Consider the following 27,830-nt stretch of genomic DNA (forward strand, 5'->3'; position numbering starts at 1 on the left):
ACCAACCTGGCTCCTGGAGAGAAGACGCCATGTGTGTTCACCTGGGGAAAGGCGGTGGCCTTCCTCATTTTCTTCTTTCCTTTTTTCTCTGCAGAGGTCTGTGGGGCCCTCAATGTCACCGTGTCCCCGGGGCCTGTGGTTGACTACCTGGAGGGGGAAAATGCTACTCTTCTCTGCCACGTCTCCCAGAAGAGGCGGAAGGACAGCTTGCTGGCCGTGCGCTGGTTCTTCGCGCGCCCGGACTCCCAGGAGGCCCTGATGGTTAAGATGACCAAGCTCCGGGTGGTGCAGTACTATGGGAATTTCAGCCGCAGCGCCTACCGTCAGAGGCTGCGCCTCCTTGAGGAGCGGCGCGGGGTGCTCTACGCCCTCTCCGTCTTGACCCTCCGGCCAGCCGATCAAGGGCATTACGTCTGCAAAGTCCAGGAAATCAGCAAGCACAGGAATAAGTGGACAGCTTGGTCCAACGGCTCCTCGGCGACAGAAATGAGAGGTAAGGGTGCATCCACTCTCTGGGGAGAGTGGGAGGGTGACAGGTCAGTGGGCCTCCCTCCAGCTGGCCAGGCAGTGGCCTCCAGGACGGCTGTGCTGAGCTAGAACACATCTTTTTGGCCTCTAAGGGCCAAGCCATATGAGGCAGGCCTGGGAATGAGGATAGATCTTTACATGGTTGCTGTGGCTGACTTGTATTATAGGCGTGGAAGGCTGAACAGAAAGGGGCAAGTGTCTGGCCCCATGCCACCCAACCCACCCCTGGCCAAAACCTGTTTTGCAGCTGAAAGATTGGTCTGGCTGTGTTCTTTGCCTCCAGCTCAGGTCTGCACAGCCTTGATCTCTTTACCTGGCAGGGTGCCGGGCACCTATGGGAGGAGGCCCGCATTGGGAGGTTCTGATGCCTGATGTGAGTTGCCAGGCTTCAGAGCAGGGCAGCCTCCGTGGCTCTGACCCATCGCCCAGAGGAACTGATCCAAGCCTCCGGCAACAGCTCACTGAGAAATTCATCCAAAAGTGGGCAAGGGACCAGAGGTGGCCCTCCCTTCCTGGAGACAGAGAGGAGGCGTGGGCCGCGTTCCGGAACGTCTTAGCTACCCAGTGCCATATTTGAGGGCTATCATTTTTTGCCACTGATGTTCTATTCAAGAAGACGCCTCTCACAATTTTAATAAGACCGGCTACTGTGTACTAAAATTACATCTTTGAGTGCTTGGAACCTGAATTTGGTCTGGTAGACGATCAAGAGAATCACAGAGTAAAGCTGATGATGCCAAGTGTGAAAAAGAATCTACTTTTGTTGTATACGTGTCATATGATATTAAAGGCATTAGTGATGTTGTCGAAGGGATCAAACTCAGTTGTGAATAGGCATTTTTAATATCCTATATGTTAAAGTAAATCATTTACATGGATAGTCCAACTTCATTTGTCTTTGGAGTCTGCTTATTTTAATGTTGTTAAGCACGGAATGATATATCATCTGAAATGTTGTGCGCTTTTTCTCCTTAAGCAAATTAATTCAGGAAAACAAATGACTATTAATATAAATATGTATTTTGGCACAGAAAATAGAAGAGTACATCGGATGACCACAGGCTAAGGAGGGAATCCACTCTGGATATCACTTGGCTCTGAAACATAAGGTCTTATATCTGCCCTTTTAATTTTTATGTCTGGGTGTATTCCAGAACCGTGTAGTAAATCTCTCGGCAGTGACGACCGCTCTGCCAGTTAGAATAGATAAAAGGATTTCCTACATTCAAGTGAGTGCCGTCATCCAGTCCGTGCGTCTGGATGCGTTCATGTGCGTCTACTTTCAGTGAATGAAGCTGGGTTCCTTCTAGAACATTTATTTGGGTACGTGCTGCAAAAACCTGAGGTGGTTCTTAAGACTTCAGTGGAGCTAATCTCTTTTCCCCACTTCTCGGTACTTTGATTTGCTCTTATGAGTGGAAGAGGAAGGGGTGGAGTTACAAGGCGTGTCCAGGGAATTGTGTGTAAACTGCAGCCTGTCACATCCCTGCTGGTCCCCGACATGCTGGCTCCTGACGAAGTCCAGCTCGTTAGCCACGTGCTTGCAGAGTGCTTTACCAGCGTCATGCAAAATGAGAAACTGGAACAGAAATTTAAGAACAGACCAAATAACAATTTGCCCCCATAATTGCAGTGTTACTTGCTTTATTTTACTCTGTGTGTTTTTGAGTTTCCCCCAAATCAGAGTAAGTCCTTGAGCATGTGTGTGTGTGGTGAAAAAAAAAAAAAATAGCAATTATTGGGGAAAAAAACTATGTTAATAAATAAATTTGTCATGACTTTTTTCCTGAAGACACCTCTGAAAGTATGGGGCTAAAAAAATGTTGGCTATATTAATTTGGGACAAAGCATAAGTTGCCATTTTATGTTTTAACTGTGCAAATTATTAAAATATGATGGAGAATTGGGGATTTTGAAGAATGGGGAAGTAGTAAATTGGGGTTTGTCTGGAAACCGCATATGTATGAGATCGTGGGTGGGGAGAGCTCCTGACTTCAGTGTTGTTGGTACCAAACGATATGATGAATAATGAAGAATGAAAATGTGTGATCCTCTGGGTGACAGTGGAGTCACACTTGGCTTATTTTAGAGAACCTGTCATACCATGTGAACTTAGTGTCATTTTTATCACACAGAGCTGGAAGGAAAGGCAAGGAATGTTACACAGTTTCTTCAGTTGCTTATGCCATGTGACCATTTCACTGAGCCAGAAGCCCTGCCTGCAGAGAACGTGGATCCAAAAGCCCTAAGTGACACATGGTGTTGGAACCCTCTGGAGCGGTTTCCAGGAGGGTTGATGTTAGGTTTGATTTCATTTAATTGTTTTATCAATGACATTGAAAAGCGGGCACACATCACTTTAATGAACTTTACAGAAAGTACAAAATTGGGACGTTCTTAACATCAGCAAGGAGTAAAACATAATGAAAAGGGAATCCAGGGAGGTAAGAAATACGAGCAGGAAATACCAGAATGAGATTCAGTTTGGAAAATGGCAGAGTGATACATTTGGGGAAAACGAATCACAGGCAGTGTTGGAGAGTCAACGGGAGGCTCTCTGTGAAGGGACTTTGGTGATGTCGGTGGTGAATTAGATGCGCATCTGCAGGGTGATATGGCAGCAGGAACAGCCTGTGTTATTTCCATCTGCATACAGTAAGTTGGCCTGGTGTCCCTGAGAATGAAGTTGGTTGTGTCATGTGTACTGTGCTGGGGAGACACTAATGTGGACTACACCGTCCGTTTGGGGAACCTCACTTTCAGAAAGATAGATTCAATCTAGAGCAGAGTAGCAAACATGATGAGGAAATGAGTGGCAGCCTTCAGAGAGACGATCAGTTCAGCTGGGGGAGCCTTGCTGGGCTCAGCGAACACATCACATTGGAAAATAATATGGACTACAGTGTTCTGCAGTGCTCGGTCGATTCATTCATCTCTCACTCAGTGGGCATTTATTTTATGGTGCATCTGCTCTGCTGGACACTTGGGGACACAGGGGCGGATCTGTTTAGAGGGTGGCAGATACAGAAACAGATACGATGTCATGGAGTCAGGGGCAGTGGTAAAGGTGTGCACGGAGCACTGCGCACACGCACAGGAAGGCCCCTAAGGATGAGGCAGGGGGCAGTGCTTGAGCGGACACTGGCTGTTTACGTGGGGCAGGGAGCCAGAGGGGACGGTAAAACAGCGGATGGAGGGCCCTACAGCCGTGGGTCAGGACTGCTGGAGCCTGAACTAGAAGGTCAGGCCAGCAGTGGGTAACGAGGGGAGGCAGGCAGGGCTGATAGTGGAGGGGCCTGTACTGAATATTAAGGAATTTACACTTGATTTTGTAGGCCAGTATTCTCAACCTTGCCTAATGGTAAGAATCTCCAGGGCCATTGTTAACATGCGGATTCCCAAGCATCTGCCCTGGAGATTCTAGTCTATTAGGTCTGGGTTGGAATTTTAATATTTAACATCCAGTCTAGTTGATTTATCATCAGGCATTTTGGGGAATCTCTGCTTTAGTCTTTGGAAACCCTGAGAAGCGTTTAAAGTCTTGACAGACCCCTCTGTTGGCTGCTTGGGACATGGATTTGGGGGAATCAGACTACAGGGTGAAGAGGCAGAGTCTTTTGTATTTTCCCAGGCTTGAAATGTTGCAAAGTTTGGCAGTAGGAATGGAGAGACATTGGAGGTCAAATAAGAAGTTTTGAATAACTGGGTGCAAGTAAGGGAGAAAGCTTTGGGATGATAGCCAGGAGTCTCACTCACTGTGTGCAGGATGGTGCCCACGGCTGACAAAGGGAACATAAGAGATGAAGCTGGCCACAGGGGAATTGAGAGTGAGGTTGGCTGGAGGCCATCCTGCACTGATGTCCAGTAAGCACGCAGAAATGTAGAGCTGAAGCGCCCATCTGATCTGGGCAGTGACAACTGATTCTGAGTCAGGCAGGTGAAACCATGGGGGTGGGTAAGATCCCCAAGGGGATCCCCAAGGGGCAGGGGCCAAGGGTGAAGCTCTGGGAAACACCAGTATTCGGGGCAGCAGACTTGGCGTTTGGAACGGGCTCCTCTGGGCCAGCCCCCTGGTGGTCTGGAAAAGGCAAGGTGTTTTCAGTAGGAGAGCAACACTGCAGAGCGAAGATGTAGCAGCTTCTTCCCAGGAGTGCAAAAAGTCAATCTTTGGGAAATCTAGAGGTGCACAGTGTTCCAGGCAGGAATGAGGTGCATTGACCTTGGCAGCCTGGCAGCCTGGTGAGCCCCGTGTCCTCCTTTCTGGTGACAACCATCTCTAGGTAACAGCTTCTGGCTCATTTATCATGAGCAGGTGAGATGCAGGGTTGGGTCTCGCTGTAGGTGAGAGAGGAGGAAGTGAACTGCGTGGGCCTGCCCTGCCCGAACCCAAGACTTTGGGGAGGTCAGGTCCTGAGTGCCCTGTCCCTAACGCTGAGCAGGCTGAGCAAGGCTGGAGTTGGTGGAACAGGGAAGTCAGGATGGAAGTAAAGGGCACGAGCAGGGGTTCGGGGTAGTTTCCAACAGGGAGACGAAGCTGCTCAGCGGGGTCTCTCTCGAAGGGGTGCCTTATTTATGCTTGGGCTGTTCAAGGTTTTCTGAGCTGGAGGCTTCATAGATAGACTAGTGCAGAGTTTTCCAAATGTTCCTGGTTCCTTTAGGCCAAAAGAAATAACTAACAGCTTTGCTTTTTAAGTAGTTGGGTCCAACAACATAAAAAAGGATTTCTGTCCTAACACGTCCTGAGAGCATAACACGTCCCTAGACGTGAAGACAAGCTGTTCTCTTTGGGGTAAATTCCAGTATCACTTTCGAATCGAGTTGAAGCTTGCTATTTTAGGGGGCCAGCATCTCTCCTATAGGTGCAAAAGCACTTTCATTATTTCAGAAGCAGTCCGATAGCTACTTGTGGTCAATTTTTTGGCAAATTGTGATACTTTCTGAAGTTCGCTTTACTCTGTCCCTGTAGACACAGAGGTAGTGTCTGACCCTGCGTTTGTTCTCTGCACTCAGCGCTGACTGGTACTTGCTATGCCTCAGGCGTGCAGTTTAAATTAAGCCCGCCGTCTTCCCTGAGCTGGTACGGGCAGGTCTTGTTGCCTCTCCGCACGCCCTTCACCCTGTCTGCCCCACGTCCCCGTGTCCAGGCACTTGCCCGTTGTGTTTTGTGCCCGCTTTCTTTAGTAATCCCTTGACCTCCCTTTGCTGTCTCTGCTCCCCAAGCTTTGGGGGTCTCCCTACCTTTGTGCCTTCTCCATCCTGCTTGATGTCCCTGTGACCCCCCATACCTGTCCTCCTCAGGCACTGATGTGGCCTGGTCCCTCCCAGGACATGCAGACCCTGGAGAGTTCTAAGCGCAAGGACGGCCCTGGCGTGGGTGTGGGAATGGGAGGTTGGACCAGTTCCTAAGCCTGGATTTTCTTCAGGAGGATTTCCGGGATGAAGCCTGAGAGTCCCTGGGGCTCCCGGTCAAGGGCAGGCTGCGGCACGGTCCTGGGTGCCACATGTCCCTAACAGTTGCTGAGCTCTGACATGGCCAGTTTGGTGCTTTGCTTGAGGGTACCACATGCGCCCTTGGCACCAGGGAGTGTGAGCCCCCCGGGGTTCTCAAGAGTGACATTGTCATTCATTTTAAGCTTCTTGTCTTAGGGGTACAACCGCTTGGATTCCCCATTCCCCAGGCCTCGTACAAAATTATCCTCAATGGGTTTTCAGCACAGTTCTGCCACCCACTGACTCAGAAGCAGTCTGATGTTCTGAGCAGAACCGAATCTCCATCTTTTCAGGTGGAGATGTTTTCGTCAACGGTGAAAATGCTAATAAGAGAAGCAATTTGCAAGGGCTGTCTGCTGCAATTTAAACAGTATTTCAGTCTAACCCCAAACAACATATTTTAACAAGCCAAATTGTTCTTTGACTTCAGATTATATAAGTGAGCTTTAAATGTTAGGAGTGGACAAAGCAAATAGAAAACTCTGCTTACCCTAAAAAGTATTTGGGGGCAAAGATGAAATTATAATATAATTTCTTATCTATTTAACCTCAAATATTAGAGGGAATTTAATAATTGGATCTGAAAGTATCACCACAGGGAACCGATATTTCAAGTTTCAGTGGCAGAAATTAAAGAATTCCTTTTTCTCCAGAAACATGGAACAGATAATTAGGAATGAGATTAATGAAACATTTAGTGCTACTGCTTAATTAAGCAAGCTCACATCATGATGTTTAAAGTGTCAACAGGTCCTATACTCAAAAGGAACAAATTGACAACTGGAGTGTAATTTAAACACCACTTCAAACACTTCTTCATTGTATCTACGCTCCTTGCGACTGCCATGTTCTTGGAAGAGTTTAAGAGATTGGAATTTAAGCTCAGCACCATGTATGAAGCCCCAGTTTATGAGCCTGTGGTCCCTGTGCTTTGCCCAAAGAGAGTTATGCGTGGGTAGGTTTGATCCCCTCCCTCTGGGGTCCCCAGCCTCACAATCTGGAGGAGGAGACATATGTCAATATGGGTATAGGTTTGGTAGACATTATCGACAAAGCTAATAGAAAGAGAGTATGAAACAGCCATACAAGAGGGTGAAGCGGGTACGGGGGAGTCCGCGGAAGACAAGGTTACATTCTTTGGGGAATAGGAGAAGGCCACCTGGAGGATGTGGCATTCTGCTGGGACCACAGGGTGAGGAGGGATGTGACGACTATGGGCCGTGCCATGTCAGGAGATGAAACAGCTGGAGCAAAGGTATGGATGAAGGAGAAGAGGGATTTGCAAATAACTTAGCAGAGTTGGATTCATGTTTGTGATTGGTAAGGGCTAAGGTGGGCAGGGATAAGAGGAAAGGTTGGCGTGGTGGCCCTGCCCGGGGACCTGGACTCCAGGGACCCTGCCAGATTCTTCTTAAATGCACCCACATGCCTGACACAGTGCATGGTACACAGAAGGGCTCTGTCACGAAATTTTTAGATGAAGGACTGATGAGTGATCCAAACTCTTTGGTATAATGCCATTTTAATTAATGGCAACAAGGAGTGGAAGGTGGTAGCAAGAGAGTAATATATAGATCTACCCTGGGGTTGTGTCTGGAGAGGGCCCGTTACCAAGCCCTAAGGTTTAGTATTTCCTAACCGCTATGTGGGGACATACACATGGCCTTTGTATTCTGCAGCTGATTCCGTCTCAGAATGTGAAGTTCTTATCTAACTGCCTTGTCACAATGGGAAGTCTGTTTAACATGGGTTTTCGTTTGCTTTTTTGCTTTGTTTTCTAGAATTTGTCTTAGAGTGAATGCAAAGGAAAGAGTGGCTTAAAATAGACAAAGCTGGAGCTTTTCCGTTTCTCATCAGCTGCTCCATCAGTGCAAGTCACTCAGAGGTCCTAGTCACATATATGGCTTTGTCCAGGCCCCAAGAGAGACTGCCTTTGGCCTGAGTCTTGGAAGGGCAAGGGGAAAAGGAAGCAATAGGCAAACTTCTGAAAGCAGAAACAGAGAAGTTCTCTGTGTCTCTCTGGGCTGTAGTTGCCTTTCTTGAGAACACTGACCCAGTTATAAATAGTGGGGACACAGCTACATTTAGTTTTTTCCTTGGGAAACCATCTGATGATTGAGTAAGAAGGGCCAGCGAACTGACTATATTAATTTTTGAATTTGGAGCAAAAGTGTTGACTCCTCTTTATTTTATTTAAGGGTCTCTTCTTGTGCATATTTCATATCCCCAGCCTCTTCTGGTCCTTGGAGATTTTCCTTTCCCATTGATGTGTGCAGAATGCTGCCTGAGGAAACTGAGGTAGGGTGTGTCCGCTTTCCAACTTTCTACACCCCCTGGGTGCACATTAGCAAGGTCTACATGCAAGGTCCAGGGCCTTAAACTTCTGCCCCTCTCCTTTCAACTCAAAAGAGCTTAATCATCTTATGCTTAAGGTTTCTGGGCTTCCGGCTTCCATTCTGTTAGAAACTAAGAACTCAGAGGCTGTAAAGTAAATCACGACAGACCCAAAGCATGCAGCTCCAAAGTTAGAGCGCTGCAGAGAAGTCGGCCCTGAAGGCCTGGTGAGCTAGTGTGTTCCCCCTGCTTCTGAGACAGGTCTTCCATGGGTAGGCCAGGGTCCCCTGCCCTGGGCTTTCTTCCCAGCCTTCCACAATATAAGTTTGTCCCAGCACCAAGCTTTCTTTGGGAGACCTTGATCCACCAATACAGCATCGTATTCATTCCATTCATTTGTGCGCTCAACGTAACTAGGACCTGTCATGGGCCAAGAAGGATTCTGGGAAGTGGAAACAGATGCAATTCCAGCCCGCGTGGAACTTCCCTTCTGCTGGGGGAGGCGGACAATGAACCAGAGAAATGAGTAAAGCATAGTGATGCGTTCTAAGGCAATGTGTTCAGCAGGGACAGAGGGTGTGGAATATTAGAGAATCATTGGAGGAAGGTCAGATTCTCTGTAGTTTCCAAGTTTGAGTCGGCCACTTGGGGAGACGCATCAGCCCTTATAGACAGTCTGCTTTTTTGAAAACAACTTTCTTGAAAGCTGTGTTCTTCACCTCGTATTCCTCTGCTCTGAGACATGTTATTAAGGGGCCCCTTGGGAGTCCTTTGTAAACAACACTTATGTGATAGGCTTATTCCTTAGGTTTTGCTGTTACTCTCCTTTTCCCTGGATTAAATTGAAGAGCATTGGTTGAGTTCTGAGTGCTGGACCCCAACCTAGACTGGATGGGAGATTGAGGCCCAGGATCTGGCCCCTCAAGACCTGAATCCCCTCTCCCATGTCTCTTGGAACTTGGTGCCCACTGCTGTCTGTAGTAGGGGTATGTGAGCCAGGGCTTCTCCACGTGGGGTCCTGGGACCTCAAGCCTCAGAATTTCCATGACTGTGTGCTCCCTAATCATGCAGGTTCTCAGGTCCTCCCCAAATTCCTTGAACCAGAAGCTCAGGGGTCATGCCTGGGAATCCCCATTTTAACAAGAGGCCTAAGTAATTCTCCCCCACAGTAAAGTTTTAGAAATCTTGGTCTTCAGGTGCTCGGTGAAGGCAACACCCTCTACCATCAGGAGTTATACAATCTGGAGAATGCTTCAGCCTAGCCTGACCGGTAGTAGAAATAGGAAGGTGAAGGTGTGTCTCTCAAACTCAGGGCCAGTCTTTCCCGCATCCGTGCCGCTGCCCCGTACGGCTTCCTCACTCCTCTGTCTGTTCCAGGGCCCTCCCTGCACTCCTCTCCGTCAACCTCTGCCTTCCGGAAGGTGTTCTGTGTCAGAAAGGTGCACCCTACTTTGGGTGTAACCCATGGTTGCAATGTAAGCCCCTTTAATTATAGGATTCTTTGTTAAAGGAACTGGAGGCGTAGGTGAGCAGGCAGGAAAGAATACTGGGAGAAGGGGAGCCTTCCCAGGGCCTCTAAAAATCACGAGCCATCTGTTCACTGGATGACGGGGGTCAGCCCTTCAGCGCAGGCTCAGGTAAATGCTCTGTATCATCAGTGAACAGGAGACCAGGAAGGAAACAGGAGGTCCCTCAGCCGGAGGGCATTGTCATAGGGTCTTTGGCGTGAATTCAGGGGACATGGTCTGCCACAGCCTGTGAAACATGCCCTCCCCAGGGGAGTCAGTGGGACGGTCTGTCCAAGTCAGAAATCAAGGGTCTCAGTTTTCACACCTCTCTGAGTGATGGTTTCCCCTCAGGTCCCAGCAAAGGGGGCTTGACTAAGATTCTTTCTTTCCAACCTGCTTCCTCCAGACATGAGGCTGATAGGATCTTTTTGTCTCGGTGCCTCTGGGCTGTGTTCTTCCAGACTGTTTGATCCTGCAGCACTTTCAACCGGTTCTTCCCAGAGGCCCGAGACGTGGTGGCTCTCACACCCCACCCCTTCTTAGATTTCATCGGATTCTGCTCTCTTGGGGAGGGACCCAGGACGGCCTGCTGCTCAGTTATCCGGGCCACCACCTCACAAGAAGGTCAGCCAGGCTCTGCACGCTGGGCGCCGGGGTCCCCAGGAAATTACAAAGCAGTCAGTAGGTCAGTTGATGACTTAGCTTTTGAGCGCCCTTTACTCTCCTTTTATACTGTGGCCCAGACCGATTGATGAATGTGCATGGGAGTCAGAAGTCAGAATGCCCACTTTCTGATAAAGCTGTATTGAGAAGAGTGGTTTGGTGCTGAGGCCAAGCTGGGCTTCCTTCTGCTTCTCTGATCAGTTGCACTACCCTCCTCCCAGGCCCCACACCCTGTGGGAGGAGGTGGTCCCAGTACCGCCCTCCCTCACGGGACCTCTGGATGCAGGAAGGATGGAAGAGGCAAGGCTCCCCAGGAAGCAGGGCTGGCATCACTCCCAGCAGCTGGAGTAATGGACCTTCCCCAGGGGGTGCCCACTGCCCACCCCCACATTAGCTCCTGGCTGAGAGGCTGGGCTCAAGACAGAGTCCACCTTGAGCAGGGCATTGGCCATGGTCTGTGGACGCAGACGTGCGGCTTGACAATGCATCGCATTCATTTTGAGACAGCGCGGGATCAGCAGCTGAAACAAGAGAGCTACGTGGAACCTCGGGAAAATTTCAAAAGCTCTGGCAGAGTTCATGTAAAACTTTTTCTTGTAGGAGCAGATAAGATTATGGCTGGTGTCGCTGATCATCGTATGCCAAACAGAGTTGCTGCACTTTCCCATAAAACAGCTGCACGGGAGAGAAATGAGGAACCTCCGTGAATTCCTTGCTTAGAGCCCCCTTAGCTTTGAATCCCAGCTTGTTGGCTCTTTCAACACCCATCTCCATAACTCCACCGGGGAGACCTTGTTACCGTCTATCCCACGTAAGGCAAAGGGAATTGTAATTGGACTAAATCAAGGGCCCACAGCTTCTGAAATGAAAAAATGTAAGATGAATCAAAAGTGGTCCAAAGGCAGTGGCCTTTGCCTTTGCTGGAAGGGTAGCAGCCCGACTGAGTTGCAGACGTTTAGCCACAAGGTCAGGGAACTCTTTCTTATGGACCATTTGGACAACTGGAGATTCACATTCTCAGGCAAAGGACTGATAGCAGAGGACCATGCTAGGATTTAGGTGTGGGAATTAGAGCAGTGAATAAAATAGACCAAATCCCTGTCTTATGGAGCTAAGGTCCTTGCGGATAAAAATGGCTCACTAGGTCTCAGGCACTGTTCTGAGTATTTCACATATATTAACCCATCTGGTTCTCACACTCACCCGGAACTTGTTATCATCTCTGCATAACAAATGAGGAAACTCAGGCAGTGGGAAGTTAAGTGACTTGCCCAAGGTTACATAACCAGCAAACGGCAACTCAACCCGGTGTACATAAGTGCATCTCACACTTTAAAGTGCATATAATTCCAGGGAACCTGGGTTTAAAAGCACATTCGATCCAGTAGACCTGGGTTGGGTCCCCTACAGTCCTGCACTTCTGACAAGCTCCCAGGTGACACTGATGCTGCTGGCCCGTGGACCACACTTGGAGTAGTAAGGCTCTCGACCATGCTGGGCATCCCTGATCTCCTGAAAACTACGGTCCTCAGAGGTCCACTTCTTTCTCATTTCGCTATTGTCTTCATTAGGACTCTGCGGTTATCGCAGCCTAGGCTTAATTGGTTGAAGATGAAAACCCATTCAAGCTAATTCAGAAGAGAGGTGGGGATGGTTGAAGGATATGGAGCTCATGCAATGCAAGGTCAGCAAATAACATGTCAGCCCTCTTGGTACCCAGAGTACCATCAAGGTCAAATCCTCCCACCTCCATATTCCCCCTGCAGGTTCTGCCCTCAGCTCCGTTTGCTTTCCTGTTTTCCAAACATGGCTGCCCACCCCAGAGTCCACAGGCTTTTTCAACCCCAGGGCCTACAATCACCATATGTACTCTGTTTCTTAGTTTAAATTCTTGATGGGGGAATCTGCTCGGTTGCTCTGGCAGTGAGCAGATTACAGGAGCTGTGGGTGGGGTAAATTAAGCAGGAAAGGTGATGGATGAATTGTCTGACATGTCTAATATCACACGCAAGACCAAATGTCCACTAAGAGTTCATTCCTGGATGTCCAGATTTCTTCCTTTGAGGGGCCGTCAGGAAGAAATAGATCATTCATTTATTTACTGGGCACCTACCAGCTGCCAGGCAGTGTGTCCCAAGATGGTGATACTGAGGTAGAAGACCAGCTTCTGGTTTTGAGGAATTTAGGTTCTACTGGGAGAGGGGTTCTTTCCCACAGAACAGAGCCCTCCTTCTGAGAACAATTAGAAATGCTGAAAAAAAAATCTGTATTTCAGCTTTCCTAATTATATATTTATATTTCATAAGTATATTTGTATTACATAATTACACAATTGTCTGTGTGCATATGTATTTCAGCTATCTTAATTGTTCTCTGAAGGACTATATAGATAGAGTGCAGAGAAGAGCAGTGAATGAGACCAATTGTCAGAGTCGCTTAACTCTTTAAGAAATTCAGCTGTTTTTTCGCAGTGCTTGTTGAGAAAAGTAATGCAGAAAGTGACAATCAGGTTGTTTAGGAGGCAAGCAGAGCCTCTGATAGAGCAGAGTTCTATCAGTGAGATGAAAATTGGAAGCGCTATGATAAATACTTGAGGTTTTCTACTGGGGATCCCTGAAGTAAGGGCAAACCAGAGAGAAACCATATCCTATAAAAACTGAAACCCAGCTTCTAAACAGTTCATATCCTCATTGGGTTAGGTGATCATCCCCCTACTCTAATTTCCTACGAGGAAAATAAAATTTTATCTCGAATCTACATGATTTTCCACATATGACGTCTGGCATTCAATTAAAAAATTATCAGGCACATCAAAGGACAAGATCAAAATCAAAAATGGGTAATAAAAATAAGCCTATGGGCAATGCAGATGTGAAAGATATCAGTCATGTACATTAAAATAATGTGATAAATATGGTTGAAAAATTAGATAACATGCTGGATAAATTCATCGGAGAGCTAGGATATATAAAAAGAATTAAGTGGATGATCTATAACTGAAAAAAATCCATAAATGAAATCTTAAATTTCAGAGATGGCTTTAACAGCAGGTTAGACACAGGTGAAGAGAAGATTAGTGATCTGTGTGGTAGATCAATGGAAATACCCAGTGCAAGGCCTGGAGAAAAATAAAGATGGAAAATTCAGAATTGGAATCCATGACAATAATAATATAAAAGTTTGTGGGAGGGCCAGTAAATAAAGTTCCAGACCATCTTTGCCATATTCCTTACCTCTCATATTGATTCAATTTTTATTCTAGCCACCTTTGTCTTGTAATGTGGGTCTTAGAGATTCTCTTCTCTGGAGCTCTTCAGTGTGGTAGCCACTGACCAAATGTAGCTATTTAAATTTAAATTAATTAAAATGAAATACAGTTACAAATTCAGTTTCTTAGTCCCATGTGAATAAGCCACGTTTCACATGCTCAATAAAAACATGTGGCCAGTGGCAGCTGTATGTGCCTTGCAGACACAGAACATTTCCATCATCTCAGAAAGTTCTATTGGGCAATACTCTCATTCCCTGACATTTTACATTTTTCTGTCAGGTTAATTTTTTTGATTTTTGCCTACGATTATGTTAGCCCTGTATGTGGAACCTTCCCATGTTTCCAGACTCTTTAGTATGATGTTCAAGGTTTGACATAGTGTAACTCAATTCTGTTTCCCTGACAATTGAAAGCAGACACAGTGAATTCAGTGCTCAACCACTGACTGAAAGCAGACAAAATAATCTCAAAATCAGATCTTGCAGCTCTGTGACTGTCTTACATGGAGAATGTGCTCAGAGCACTGACCCTGAGTCATCAGATGACCTCAGGCTTCTCTATCTAGGGATACCCAGGCAAGTACACTACATTTTGGAAAGATGTCCACTAAAATGGTAAAATAAATAATGTTTTGGTTCTTGGAATTCCCACTGGGGAACTCTTTATTTTGCAAATATATGGGGTGAGTGAGGCTTCTAGTGGACTGAGTACCAGCAACTTAATTCCCCTCTCTGGTCTCTTACTTGTTATATGTAAGTCATTGCACCTTCCCCTGGCTTGTGGGTTGTGACAATTAAATGTGTTTTTTGCAAATATGAAAATTACTTTATAAATGTAAGTGTCATATATACCCTATGATATTATTTTGGACTGAGGTGGGCTAGGTCCATGAGCTGCTCCACTTCATGCTATGCCATTTCTCTTTTGTCTTACAGTGATTTCCCTGAAAGCGTCTGAAGATTCATCGTTTGAGAAAAAGAAAGAGACCTGGGCATTTTTTGAAGGTAATTGCTTATTTCTTTATTATAAGATGCAGCCTCACTTTTAGATAATAGGAAAGGAATAGACTTCTTAGTTTTCCCCTAATATCAAATGGTTTTCTTGCCCTAAACTTACTCAGGAGTAGGTTGGAAATCCCTGGTGGTATCAGCCCACAGATTTTGAAAAAGCAGACATGAAAGCTCCAGTCTGCATACTTTGGGGTTGTTTGTTTTGTGCCAGAATTTCTGCTCCGAGGTGATATGAGGGAGGGATCTTCAAGTAATATAAAAATGCAAATTACATCTACTGTGACTAATTTTATCTCAGGTTTCTTAAGGAGTTTGGGATTCTGGAAACATCTGTAAACCTTAAGCAATTGATTTTCAACCCATGTTAGCATCACTGGGGAGCTTTAAAAATGCTAATGCCTGCACCGCAACTCTAGAGATTCTGATTAAGTTGTAACTTGTTAAAAGCTCTTCATGGGTTGCCAGCATGCAGCCATGACCTTAGGGAGGTGTTTTCCAAAACTGGTTCCAGACCACCAGCATCAGCATCACATCAGCATTAGCACCACTTGGAAGGCTGTTACAAATGCACTGTGTTGAGTGCTACCCTTGCTTATGGAATCAGAATCTCCGTGGGTGGTACTCAGCAATCTGGGTTTTAACAAGACCTACGAGTGATTCTGAAGTACACCAGACTGGAGCCTTAGAGCAGTGATTCTCAACAGGAGGTGAGTTTATCCCTCTAGGGAACATTTGCCAATGACTGGATACATTTTTGGTTGCCACGACTAGCATTTTGGTGCTACTGGCATCTATCGGGTAGAGGCCAAGGAAGCTGCTACACATCCTCCAGTGCCCAGGTCAGCCCTGACAACAAAGAATTATCTGGCCCCAAAAGTCAAGAGTGTCAAGGCTGAGAAAGTATATGGCCTTAGTGTATGGAAAACTCACAGAAATTGTTGTTGTAAAGTGGTTGAGGATTATGACCATAAGCAATGAAAGAATGCATTTTGTGAGTTCTCAGGGAGAACCTTTGATCAGTAAAAAAAACCAAAACACAACAGATTAATGTTAAGATGTGATCAAGAAACTGTGAAGGATTACATCTTGTGAAGGCATTGCATTTTTTGATGATGTATGGACCTAGCCAAAAGGATCTAAGGAGACGTGTGCCTTGGGCCTTCACCATCACCTTTTGTTAATTCAACAGGTGTAGGAACTTGCCCTTGGGGGAGAGCACTTGGATTCAAACCTATGTCTTCCAGTAGCTAGTTAAAAGCAGTGGATTGAGGAACTTTCTGTCTTAGAAAAATGTAACCATAATTATGAACATGGTTTGCAAACCATAAGGTGTCGCTCAGGTAGGCCATTAGAATTGTTTCGTTTTGAGGTCATAAATATTGCATCTCTCGGGTTGCACTTTAACAGTGATTCTTTGTATTCCCTGCCTTTTCTTCTGCACATTTTGTAGACGGCTTTTTCTTTACTTGATGACCTCCAAGTAAAATAATCCCCAATTCCCTCCCTTAGTCTCTCATTCAGTGAATGCCTTTGTTAACAAAGAGATGTGTGACTTTCCTTCTCATAAAGTGAAGCAGTAGAAAAAGCAATTGATGTATCCATATTTCTGAGGCTGTCCTATGACCCAGGCACTGGGAAGAGGTGGGAGTCTGGAGATGTCCTGGGGGCTCCCTAAGGTAGGCCACTGGCAGATGTGACAGCAGGAGCCCTGTTTATCATCAGATGCATAAGGATATCATGTGGGGGTTGTTAGTAACCCAGACTCTGGGCTGCCCCCCCACCCTGCCCCACCCCCTACCAAGAATCTGATTATTATATTTAGGAAGAGATAAAAGAATTTGCACTTCATCAGGGCTTGAGGTGTTTCTGGTGCAAGCGATCCAAGAACTGTTTGAAAATGCTATGGTACAAAACCCCAGACTTCATATATTTGGCAGGATTGTAGCATTTAAAAGTCCACACACGCCTTGTGGCACAATCAGCATCTCTAAAACGCTTTGTATAATTAATGATATTTTTAAATTCATGTGTAGCTACAGAATATCAGGGTTATTCTCGATCTAACTCTACAAAAAATCTGTAGGCCAACATGCACTGTCTTCTCAACGCAGAGAATTGGGTCCCTTTAGGAAGGCTGAATTGGAATTCTCACTGTGTATCCTGCCTCAGAGCAGCTGTGTCCAAAGTGCTCTTTCCCTGTGATTTCAGCAGCAGCAGCGGCAGCAGCATCTATGGGTTTTGCTTTTTTAACCCAGCCACAGCGTTGGCGAGGTCAGGGGTACAGTTGAAATTCCCCAGCGCCTGATCCCAGGCCTTTGCCCTTTTGTTCCTGGATGGGAGAGCTGCGGCAGGGCTTGAGGACGGATATCCATCCTCCTGGGGCTTAGCTCGGCCTGGCCGTTTGCCTGCAGCACACAAAAAAAAGCATTGTCAGTTCTCTTGGTGAGACGCTGGAGTGAGTTAAAATCCTTCAAGGCTATTGCTCAGGTATTTCTCCCCGAGCAAGATGTTATCACCGGCTGGATAAAAAAATTAGTAGAAGTACGAGGTTTTCTCAACATAACTGTGATCTAGGTATTTGTCGTTGTCCTGGCAATGTAGAGGATGGACATTGACCTTCTGGATTTAGTGGTCTGGGGGGAGTTGGGTTCCTTCCCTGTGCTGAGGAATGCTGGGGTCACTGGGTTTCAAAGCAGCTCTGAATACTCCAGCCGGCCTCAGGGTTGCCGGGCAAGAGGTATGCAGAGCGGGGACCGCTCTGCCTGGTGTGGCCTGGCTTTCTGGGAGGGTGGGAGCTGGCATGCAGACGTTGTGCACCTTGTCTTGGCCTCCCTGCCACGTGCACATCGCTCCAGCCTGCCGGCCCAACCATCTGCTTCAGGGAGGCCCCGGGCCGGGGGCAGCAGGGAGATAACTTTCTGCATGGCGGCTTGCAGTTGAGTCCAACGAAGCAATGTCTTTGGAAGTCCAATGGCAGAAGACGAAACTGCAAGTGAATTTGGAGAATATAACAAGATTTTTAGAATTATTTTGAGTGTTCAGTGTTCTGTGGTATTTTAAAAGCTAAACCCAGATTTGGTTAAGTGCAGATGTTTTGTTCAATTTGAACCTGAAGGTTTGGATTCAGCCTCCAGACAAGCATTGTTTGGATGGGTCTGAGTTTGAAAACCTCTGGCCCACATTTATAATTAGAGAGGTGTTTACATGAAAGGTAAAGGAAAAGACGGAAGATAGGGCAACGTTGGGCCAGTATTCCAGCCTGAGAACGATGTCTGGAGCTGCACTGTGGCTGCCTGTGTCCCCGGGGCAGAGCTTGGCTCTAGCCTGCTGGCAAAATGTATCCCTGGAGTGTTGGGAGTTTGTGACCCCGGCTCAAATGACTCAGGGTTTAACCTTTGTTTTCAGAGAAAGGGGAGGTGGTTTTAGCATTCTGAGTAGATACAGCAGGGAGATTGCCTTTGTGCAGCAAAGGAATGATTGGAACAGAGGAAAAAGTCAGCACCTTGGGGTAGTGGCTGCTGCCCAATCCAGGGAAACTCAGGTGTTCTTCTTGAGTTTTTCCTCCTCCTACAAGGTGACACTTTTTACTGTTCTTGTGGCTTCAAGAATACAATAGAGCAGGCATGATCCATCCTAGGCCTGTGGGGACCCACGTGCGGCCGGCTGGTGCCTGCTGGCCGGTGTCCACAGACTGGAGGGCCTGTGTGCTTGGCAGCGTAGCTGAACCTTCCAGACAGGCCAGATGTTTTATGACTGCAGCTGCGGCTCCCCGTGGCGAGCCCCCTCTGTGCGCGTTGAGGAGGCTGTGATCTGAAACCATCGTGTGGGCCTCCTGGTGCCCCTCGCCTCCTGCCTGAGAGTGGGCCACAGATGTCTGCAGCATGCTTCTGGGGACACTCGTGGGAGAGTCTCGCTGCGACCTTGTTCCCACTTTGGTTCCTGCAACCAAAGAAAGAGTTCTGATGAAGAGGGGAGCTTGTGGGCTAGGTCGCTTCGCTCCAGCAGTGCAGAAACTTTAGGAAGATAGTTCTTCTCTCCATCCCAAGACTGAAGCCAAATCGCTGTTGCCTTTTGGTCCCGGGGCCCGAATCTCTGGAACCCTTTTGAGGCAGATGCTGCGCCCACCAGCCCCCGTTCTGTCTGCCTGGCACTGTGACCACATTGTTTCCCAGCCGCTGGTGCCAGAAATGGCTCTGCAGTCCTGTTCCCAGAATAGTTTGCTCAACAGTGTGTAAATCCAGGACTAGCCTTATGTTCTCCGTGTTCTGTCCTGTCCTGTATCCTGTCCTGAGTCCCAGTCTGTGACCTCTGCTCTGTCCCTTGGAATTTCATGTTGTTTAAATGGAGGCCCAAGCCTGTCTCCTAACTGACCACTTGCAGAGTTCTCTACTGTATTAAGTTTCAAGACCCACACATCCGAGACACAGGCATCTATTTAGAAAGGCAGTTTTGATCTCAGTTACAGGGGAGAGTTTTCTCTATTTCTGTGTAGTCTCCTCATACCCCATGGAGCTCCTCGACCCCTGTAACCTGGCTTTGTCCCTCCCATCACACTGAAAGGGCTTTCCTCCAGGACTTTTCCAGTAGCTTCCTAGTGGGAAATCCCAGTGGGGGTTTTCCAGTAGCACGTGATGCTGTTAGAGAATCTTTCTTACAGCATTCTACTCTCTTGGCTTCTAGAACTCTCACTGGGTCCTCCTCGGCTCCTGTGACTGGCTCCTGGCTCCTGCTCTCTTTGTAGGACACTCTTTCTCGTTCCCACCCACCTGCCGTGTTCCCTAAATATTAGTGCAAGTGCTCCCTTCACCTGCAACCTTGTCCTATTGTGTTTTCTACTTAGTTTAACTAGCTTAAGTGAATATGCTGGCTGAATCTGAGACCAAGGGAGGCACTCCAGGGGCAGGGACATCCCCAGGCCTCCCAGGGGAACCCAAGATGTCTGATTCCATCCCATTCCCCCTCCTTCCCTCTCCTTGACCATATAGCCTTACCTGCTTCTCCAGGCTCGCCGCGGAAGCCAGCCACCCTAGTAGGCTTACTGCTTGCTTTTTCAGCTTAAGCACTTAATCAGCTGCTTCTCTAGGTCCCGAGTGCATTCTTGCTGACTCAGTAATTCCACTTCTAGGAACTTTAATCTTGAGAACACAGTGTGAGAGACTCATTAAGGTTTAAGGTTGTGAATACTTATCATAGAATCATTTATTATAGGGACGTTTGGAACACTTTGAGTAGCCAGTGATAAGATATTAAGTCTCTCATGATGATGTATTAATACCACAAACTTTTATCATAGTTTTCAAAATTAAAATCACTTTTTGCAGAGAGCATAATGAGAAAATGAAATTTAAATAAAAAGATATAAAACAGTAGGCTCTTAATTTAAAAATTATATGTATACATCATAAAGTACAGCAGTAGTTAACTCAAAGTGATGGATGGCTGATGACTTTTTTTCTCTCTCTATCTTTATTCTCTCTCTGTATTTTTGCACTGTCTGTGTTATTTTAACTACAACTCACCACAGAGGTCCAGTCCTCTGGGAAGCCCCTCCCAACCGCCCCAACCGGGATGGGTCCCTCTTCTGTGTGTTTCTGGTTCTGGACACGTATTTCTGTGGTTCAGGTACCATGCAGCCCTCTGATTTCTTGACGAGAAGACCTTTGGATGTTCATCATTATATTTCTTGTACCTAAGAGCAGACTGAATATGTCTGTTGGCTAAAGAAATTTGTCAGCAGAGAAACATTTTTGCTAAGTTCAAACATTTTCTAAGTTCAAATATCTGCAGGCTTTTGCTTCATAGAAGATTAAAATAATGATTCTAGCTTCCCTTTTGCTTTCTGAGCACTTTGGGCATCGTATCAGTCAGATCGGTGACAAAGTTGATCCCTGGAGTTTAAGAAATGGATGTATATTGTTATGGTCTGAATGTTCGTGTCCCCTAAAATTCATATGTTGAAATCCTAACCCCTAATGTGATGGTATCAGGAGGTAGGGCCTTTGGGAGGTGATTAGGTAATGAGCGTGGAGCCCTCATGAATGGGATTAGTGTCCTTATAAGAAGGGATCCTTGAGAGCTTGCTTGCTTGCTCTCTGTTCTCCTCCACGTGAGGATACCAAGAGAAGACGTCTCCAAACCAGGAATAGAGTCCTTACCAGACACTGCACCTGCCAGTGCCTTGATCTTGGACTTCCTAGTCTCTAGAACTGTGAGATATAAATGTTTGTCGTATAAGTCACCCAGTCTATGGTATTTTGTTATAGCAGCCTAAACTAAGATACACATGAACATGATTGAATCATTGGAACGTAAAACAAACTTATTTTGAGATAATTGTAGATTAACATATATTTCTAATAAGTAATGCAGAGAGATTCCTTGTACCAGTTGGTACCCTTTTATCCAATTTCTCCCAATGGTGTCATCTTACAAAACTGTAGTATAACATTGCAACCAGGATATTGACATTGATATAGCCGAGATACAGAACATTCCCATCACTACAAGGGTCCCTGATAGCAAGACTCATTTTTCTCCCATCTGTTCCCTCCTTAACCCCTGGCAACCACTAATCTGTTCTCCATTTCTATCATTTTGTCGTTCCAAAAACGTTGTATAAATAAAATCATACAGTATGTAATTTGGGGGGATTTTTTTTTCCACTCAATATAATGCTTTGTGCAATAGTTCATTCCCTTCTGTTGCTGAGAAGTGTTTCATGGTGTGGATGGACCACAGTTTGTTTACCCATTCACACGCTGAAGGACATCTGGGCTGTTTCCAGTTTTGGGTTATTATGAATAAAATTGCTACAAACATACACGTACAGGTTTTCGTGTGAACTTAAGTTTTCATTTCTCTGGACAGATGCCCCAGGGAGCAGTTGGTGAGTTGCGTGATAGTCGTAGGTGTATCTTTTAATAAGCTGTTTTTCCAGAGCGGCCGCACCGTCTTACATTCTCACCAGCAATGTCTCACCTGTATCTTTGTCAGCATTTGGTATTGTCCTAGTTTTTATTTTGGCTGTTCTGACAGATATTATCCCAATATATGGGATATCTCATTCTTCATATGGGTATTTACAGAGCAAAGTTTTAAATTTTGAGGAAATCTAATTTTTCTAATTTATCAAGTTTTCCTTATATGGATGGTGCTTTCGGTGTCAAGGCTAAAAGTTCTCTGCTCAGTCCTAGATCTCAAAGATTTTTCTTCTATGTTTTTCCCAGAAGTTTTCTTGTGTCTCTTTTACATTTGGGCTTGTGGTTCATTTTGAGTTGAGTGTTGATAACGTGTGAAGTTTTTTCTATTTGGAGCGTCTCCCGTGGTGTGGCCTGTCCTGGCAATCACCTGCGTGTCCCTGCCTTCCAGACCTCTACGTGTACGCTGTGCTCGTGTGCTGTGTGGGGATTCTCAGCGTTCTGCTCTTCACTCTGACCATCATCTGGCAGTCTGTGTTTAGCAAGAGGAAATCCAGAGGTAAGAGAACAGATAAGAGTCATGTGTGGCGTGGGAGCACAGCCAAACCACAGACAGGCGGAGGATGTCGGGCAAAGTATCACTTTTGTTGAAAGATGCACCCTGAGTCGGGGATTATTGACCTGTGACTGGTAAGCAGCGTGAGTGAGGAGATGTGTCTGCCTTAGCCTCTGCTAAAATCAACTGTGGCCACTGTTGACATCATTTCAGTACCCCCTTTTCTCAAATCCCTTCCTTCGGTGGTTTCTGAGGGCCCTTACCTCTCTCTTCCTTCCCAGAAGAGGCTGTGGAGTCAGATGACCCTGGGTTTGATTCTGGCTCTGCCACTTAAGACTGAGTTTTTGACACGTTCCTTAACCACTCTGAACTTTGGTTTCCTCATTTATTCAATGACATGGGATGGACACCACCTTCCTTAGAATGAATGTTGTTGTGTGTTCATAATTTAATTGCAGTACCTGACACTGCGCCTGGCAGGCAAATGGGACTGGAAAGGCACCCCTTCCCTTCTCTTCCTGTCCAGTCTGAGTGTTCCCTTCCTTCCGTCTCCTTTCTTGTTGGTGTCCCTGTCCCCTGGGTTCTGTCCTTAGCCCCTTCTTGCTTTACTCTTTCTTCCTTAGTGATTACAGTTCTCATGACTCTGACTCTTATCTCCCTGTGAATGCTGCCTGCTTTCTCTCTCTAGTTCCCGCCTCTCACCAAACCTCCAGGTCGCATTTCCACCAGCTCCTGTTTCCTCTGAAATACCCTCCCTGTGCACCCCGACTTCAGAATTTCTGAAACGGATGGGGACCCTGCAGCTCCCAGAGATGATCTGGGTAAGAGCTGGGCTCTGGAATTAGAATAACTCTGGTTCAAATGGCGACTCTTCACCTACCAGCTGATGACTTACCTGCCGTGCCTCACCTTCTCCCTCTAAATAATGGGGAAAATACCAGTATACCAGTCTCACAGGATTGTTGTGAGGATTAAGTTGAAAAAAAAAAACCCCACAAATAAAACCCTTTACCCATTCCAGCTCCTTGTAAGTGTCCTGCATTTATGATGACTATGGTTATAGTTATATATAATAATTATTACTATTAGCCCAAGGTCATAAAGCTGGGAAGTATTACATTTGGTGGTCATGGCTTAGGGAGACAATTAAACAGGGAAACTGAGCAGAGTTGCCAGAGGGGACTCTCACCAGAGGTGCAGTCAGGGCTAAAGGAATCTGGGAGGGAGGGAGAGAAAGGCATTCAGGGACCAGCACCCGGGGGAGCTTAGGGGACAAGGGGAGAAGAGGTTTCTGGAACTTTTGAGAGCTGCAGCTGTGGGAGAATTGTCACCAATAAGAGCCTTAGAAGAGGGACTCAGGCAATGCCAAACCAGGCCGCGGCAGGGAGGGAGCCAGGAGCCTACCTTCCTCAGCCCCTCCCTGCCCCCTGCCCTCAGGTGTCCCACGGCTGCTTTCCTTTGGTCCTACCACCCAGACTGGAAGCCAGAGGACGTGCACAGAGGTCAGCCTCCAGGGCCCGAGCAGGGTGGAGAGAAGGGATGGGGAGCTGGACGGGTGCGCAGAGCCATGCAGCACTGGAGGCAGAGCCAGAGCTCTAGCCAGGTCCTCCTTCCACAGCCCATGCCCTGCGCACCGTGCTCTGTGTGTCTGTGCTGCACTCTGAGAGCCTCCCTCCACGCCTGCGCATACCTCATCCACGGTGCCCGAGCTTTTCTCCTGTTCCAAAGGCTTGATGGCTTTGATGAACTCGTGGCACATGTTGCACACGGGCAAATGTATTTGCCTCCCTCCAGGAGGATGGTGTGTAAGACAGGGACCATGCATCTGACCCATTCTCCTTGGAATTCGGCTCATGACAGCTGCTCAACAAATGGTGGGCAAATGGCTTTGTTTCCCAGCTGCTTTGTTCCCAGCTGTTGGAGTTTTCATGCCACACTGGCAGTCTCCAAGCCTGTTTTGCTCAAAAGGCACCTCTGCCTGGGCTCAGGGGCATGATAGAGAAATCTGCCTGGAGTGCAGGCCCTCTTAGGCCGTGGGGAGGAGCAGGAAAACAAAGTAACGTAGGCAGTTCAGGAGAAGTCCTTCTCCTCCAAAGCCAACAAGGCAGACTGGGACATAAGCTCCAGGCTTCCCACAGAGCCACTGAGAACCCAGATCTTAGCTGCCCTCGTGCCCCCGGGAGTGGGCTCCAGATGGCCTCGTGTGTGCCTGTGCACAGCGTCTGAAGCCCTGTGAGCTGTCAGCAGCTTTGCCTGAGCACCTGCTGTGGGCCAGACCCCTTGCTGGCCCCTCCACGTTCTCATGAGTCCTCACCACCGGCCCGAGTGACAGCCCATATTGCTCCCATTTGACAGAGGACACAGCTGGGGAGCTTGATCAAGTCCTGAAACAAGGGAGTGGCAGAGCCCAAGCCCAGCCCGATCCTCAGCCTCCGTGTTTCTGTTCAAGAAAACCTCAGCCATCTGGGGGCTGACGTTGCCGAGGAATTTTCCTTCAGCCTTCAATGCGGTTGTTGCCTAGGTCCTCCCCAGACAGCAGTTCACGGCTCCCGCAGCTCCTCGGGGGCTTGGCGTCCGTCTGGTACAACCGCTGCCCGCAGGCTGGCATCCTGTATCCCTGGCAGGACTGTGCATGTTAGGCCTGGCGTTAGCCCTCACCTGGACCTGAGAGGCTTAGAACAGCACTGCCCAAACCTTCAGGAACAGACTGCTCACCTGAGAACCTGCTCCAATGCAGATTCCGATTCAGAGCGTAAGAGCAGGCCTGACAGTCTGCATTTCTAATGAGAAGTGCAGGCAGTGCCACCCTGATGATGGGAGGCCTCACTCTGAGTAGCAAGGCCTTAGAACCAGTTCTTTTTCACTCTAGCCTACTCAGCGCTTCTCTTTACAATGAATATTTTGAAATGATCCCATTACTATCTTGAAATGAAACTCATAGATAAACTGTGCTCCCTGGATGCACAAAAATCAAATCAGGCCCAGACCCCCTTGTTATATAGACATTTTCTGGGTTTCCTGTGCAAGTGTGTGTTTGTTGGTCCTTCTGCATCCTCCTGCCTGCGTGGGAGCCACAGAGCACGCAGGTTTGCAGGCTCCTCACACACACGTGGGAAGCAGAGGACAGCCTGGCACCCGCTCTCCCGCCTGCTCGGCAAGATCTGTCTGAAAGGAGGATGTCAGAGCAGCTGTCTGCTCCTGCTGTGATCTCCCGCTGGGCCCCTGAGATACACACACCCCATCCTGGAAGCCAGGGGACCTGAGGGCCAGTCCCCTTCTCTCTCACCTTCCTGCTGCCCTGCCCTCACCCTGTCCTCCTAGGGCGCTCATTGTTCATAGAGCTGGAGTTAATTGCACCACGTGTGACCTACTTTCTACTTTCCTCTGAGCTGTGGGTCTCCATCCCTAATCTTTGTGAGTGCCGGGGTGCCCGGAGCTTCATCCCAGGGCCTCTGCAGCTCTGAGTCACCCTGGAATGCACCAATCCTGGTGGCGTTACTCTAGTGGATTTTCAAGCACACTGGTTTCAAAGGCCTTTGCTTCTTCCGGAATGAGTCCATACCTGCTGCTTCAGTGTGGCCCCAACAATCCCTCAGCCTTCCATGTTTGAGCTTTTAAAAGGACGGCTTTGAAGGCACACGCAGCCAGAGGGAGAGGGGTCTAGCCCCTTTGTCTCGGCTCTCACGTTTGTCACGACTGCGTTTGGCTTGCACTCGATGTGGTAAAACCCTGGCTCCAAAGCCAGGCTCCCCACGGCTTGCTAGGCACCTACATCTGCCTGCCGCATACTGGCTCTCTGCTTGCTTACCCATGGTGATGGGATCGAAGCGCCTGTGATCTTTTCTCCCAGAAGTACAAGAAAGAGAGAGCTGGGGCGCTGCCTCCCACTCACAGCCCCGCTTAGTGGAGGGAGGAGGCTGCCAGTTACAGAATGGGGTGGCTGTGGACAAGGTGTCCCTGGGATCTTGGGGAGGATGAAGGGCTCACCAGCCTGGCATCAGAGACGCTTGGACACTGGGACACCCCAGCATTAGCTCTCCCCTCCAACACTTCTGAGACACAGGCTTGGTCATCAGAGCGTGTGGGAAGGCTCGGTGAGCTCTCCTGGGCCCACTGCCCCATCAGAAGGGAGCCCGTCTCCCCGAGTGGGTTCTCGGAAGCCTCCCCAGTAGCTTCGTGAATAGAGCGCTGGACCTAGGGCCTGGATTCAAGCTCCTTTACTTGTAAAGCAGGTCTTCTCAGGCCCCAAATAAATGTCCTGAGCCCCAGGTGTCCTCACTGTGAAATGGGGATAAAAGTTACTCTGCCAGTCCTGGGCCTGGGCAGCTCCAGGGGCCACCTTCTTCTGTGTGTGCTCCACCTCTCCGGGTGGCATCCCTCCATTGTAGTCATGGTGACGGTGGCTCAGCCCTCCCAACGACTAGGGCAGATACAACCCCCCTGTGCACTGTCCCGAGTAGAAATGCAAGGTGGGCTGTGCATGTAGTTGGACAATTTTTTTTTTTTAGTAGTCACATTTAAAAAGTAAAAAGATAACAGGTGACATTAATTTTAATCCATTTTATTAAACCCAATATATCTGAAATACCATTTCAACAAGCATCATCATAAAGATTCTGAAAGAGATATTTTACATTCCTTTTTTCATATGAAGGCTGAAATCTAGCAGGTCTTCTCAGGCCCCAAATACACATCCTGAGCCCCTAAGATTTCACAGTTCCAGCACATCGTATTCTGGACCAGTTACATTTCCCGTACTTGATAGCCACCCTAGCTCACGACTACCATACAGGACAGCATGACTCTAGATAGAGAACTTTATGCACTGGTGGTTTCACTGAACGGCTGTGGCCCTAAAATGCTCTTTGTACCAAGACAACAGGAGGTAGAAAACTTGGTTCTCCCCCTCCGCTTTCCACCTGGTGACTGAGGGAGACAGCTTTACCTGTCCTTGTAACTGTGCCGGCCTGGAAACGTGGTCAAGGCAGGGCTGCTTCCTGGAGGGGCTGGTCCTTGAGCTTGGCGTGGCGGGAGCACCCTGCTGCGCAGAGGAAACGGCTGGGGTAGGAAGAGGGCATCCCAGTCCTGACCCTCCCTCCAGAGAGACGCAGATGGTGCTTTTCCAGGCTGCAGGGCGCCTGCCTGTGCTGGGGCGGGAGGATGCTGGGAGAGCACCGTGCAAATGCACCGGGCCCTGTGCAGGGGATGCCACTGTGCTCACCGTGCGTGCAGAATGCTCTGTGAATGGAGCAGGAATATCCACAGGACCTATCTCAGAGTCTCTGCAAGGCCTGGGGTTCTGAAGAAGGTGCAGGCAAGTTGGGGGGCAATGAGGGGGAAGGTCAGCCGTACCTCAGAGACCCTAACACTGCTACAGAGCGTGATAGGATGGGGGGCATGGCTGCCTCCACCCCAGATTAACCATAGTGGGGTAGGTAGTGGTGACAGGGACAGTCCCAGGTGGCATCGATGGCCTCCGGCCTGGACATGTCATCTGGGAGGTTTGGCCATGCGGTGGCCTCTGGGTGCAGCGTGGCCCTAGGCTACAAGGCA

The 27,830-nt window shown here is 47.9% G+C and overlaps 1 protein-coding gene across 1 annotated transcript in view; it reads left to right on the forward strand.

Annotated features, from left to right (window-relative positions):
- Positions 1 to 27,830, forward strand: part of VSTM4 (V-set and transmembrane domain containing 4) — an 85,643-nt gene that overhangs the window by 7,834 nt on the left and 49,979 nt on the right. Inside the window, exons 2-4 of the mRNA XM_060033685.1 lie at positions 95 to 493; positions 14,730 to 14,798; positions 22,173 to 22,280. Of these exons, the coding sequence (XP_059889668.1) occupies positions 95 to 493; positions 14,730 to 14,798; positions 22,173 to 22,280 (576 nt within the window). The remainder of the gene's footprint in view (positions 1 to 94; positions 494 to 14,729; positions 14,799 to 22,172; positions 22,281 to 27,830) is intronic.

The sequence above is a fragment of the Delphinus delphis genome, chromosome 16, assembly GCF_949987515.2.
Source record: "Delphinus delphis chromosome 16, mDelDel1.2, whole genome shotgun sequence".
NCBI lineage: Eukaryota > Metazoa > Chordata > Mammalia > Artiodactyla > Delphinidae > Delphinus > Delphinus delphis.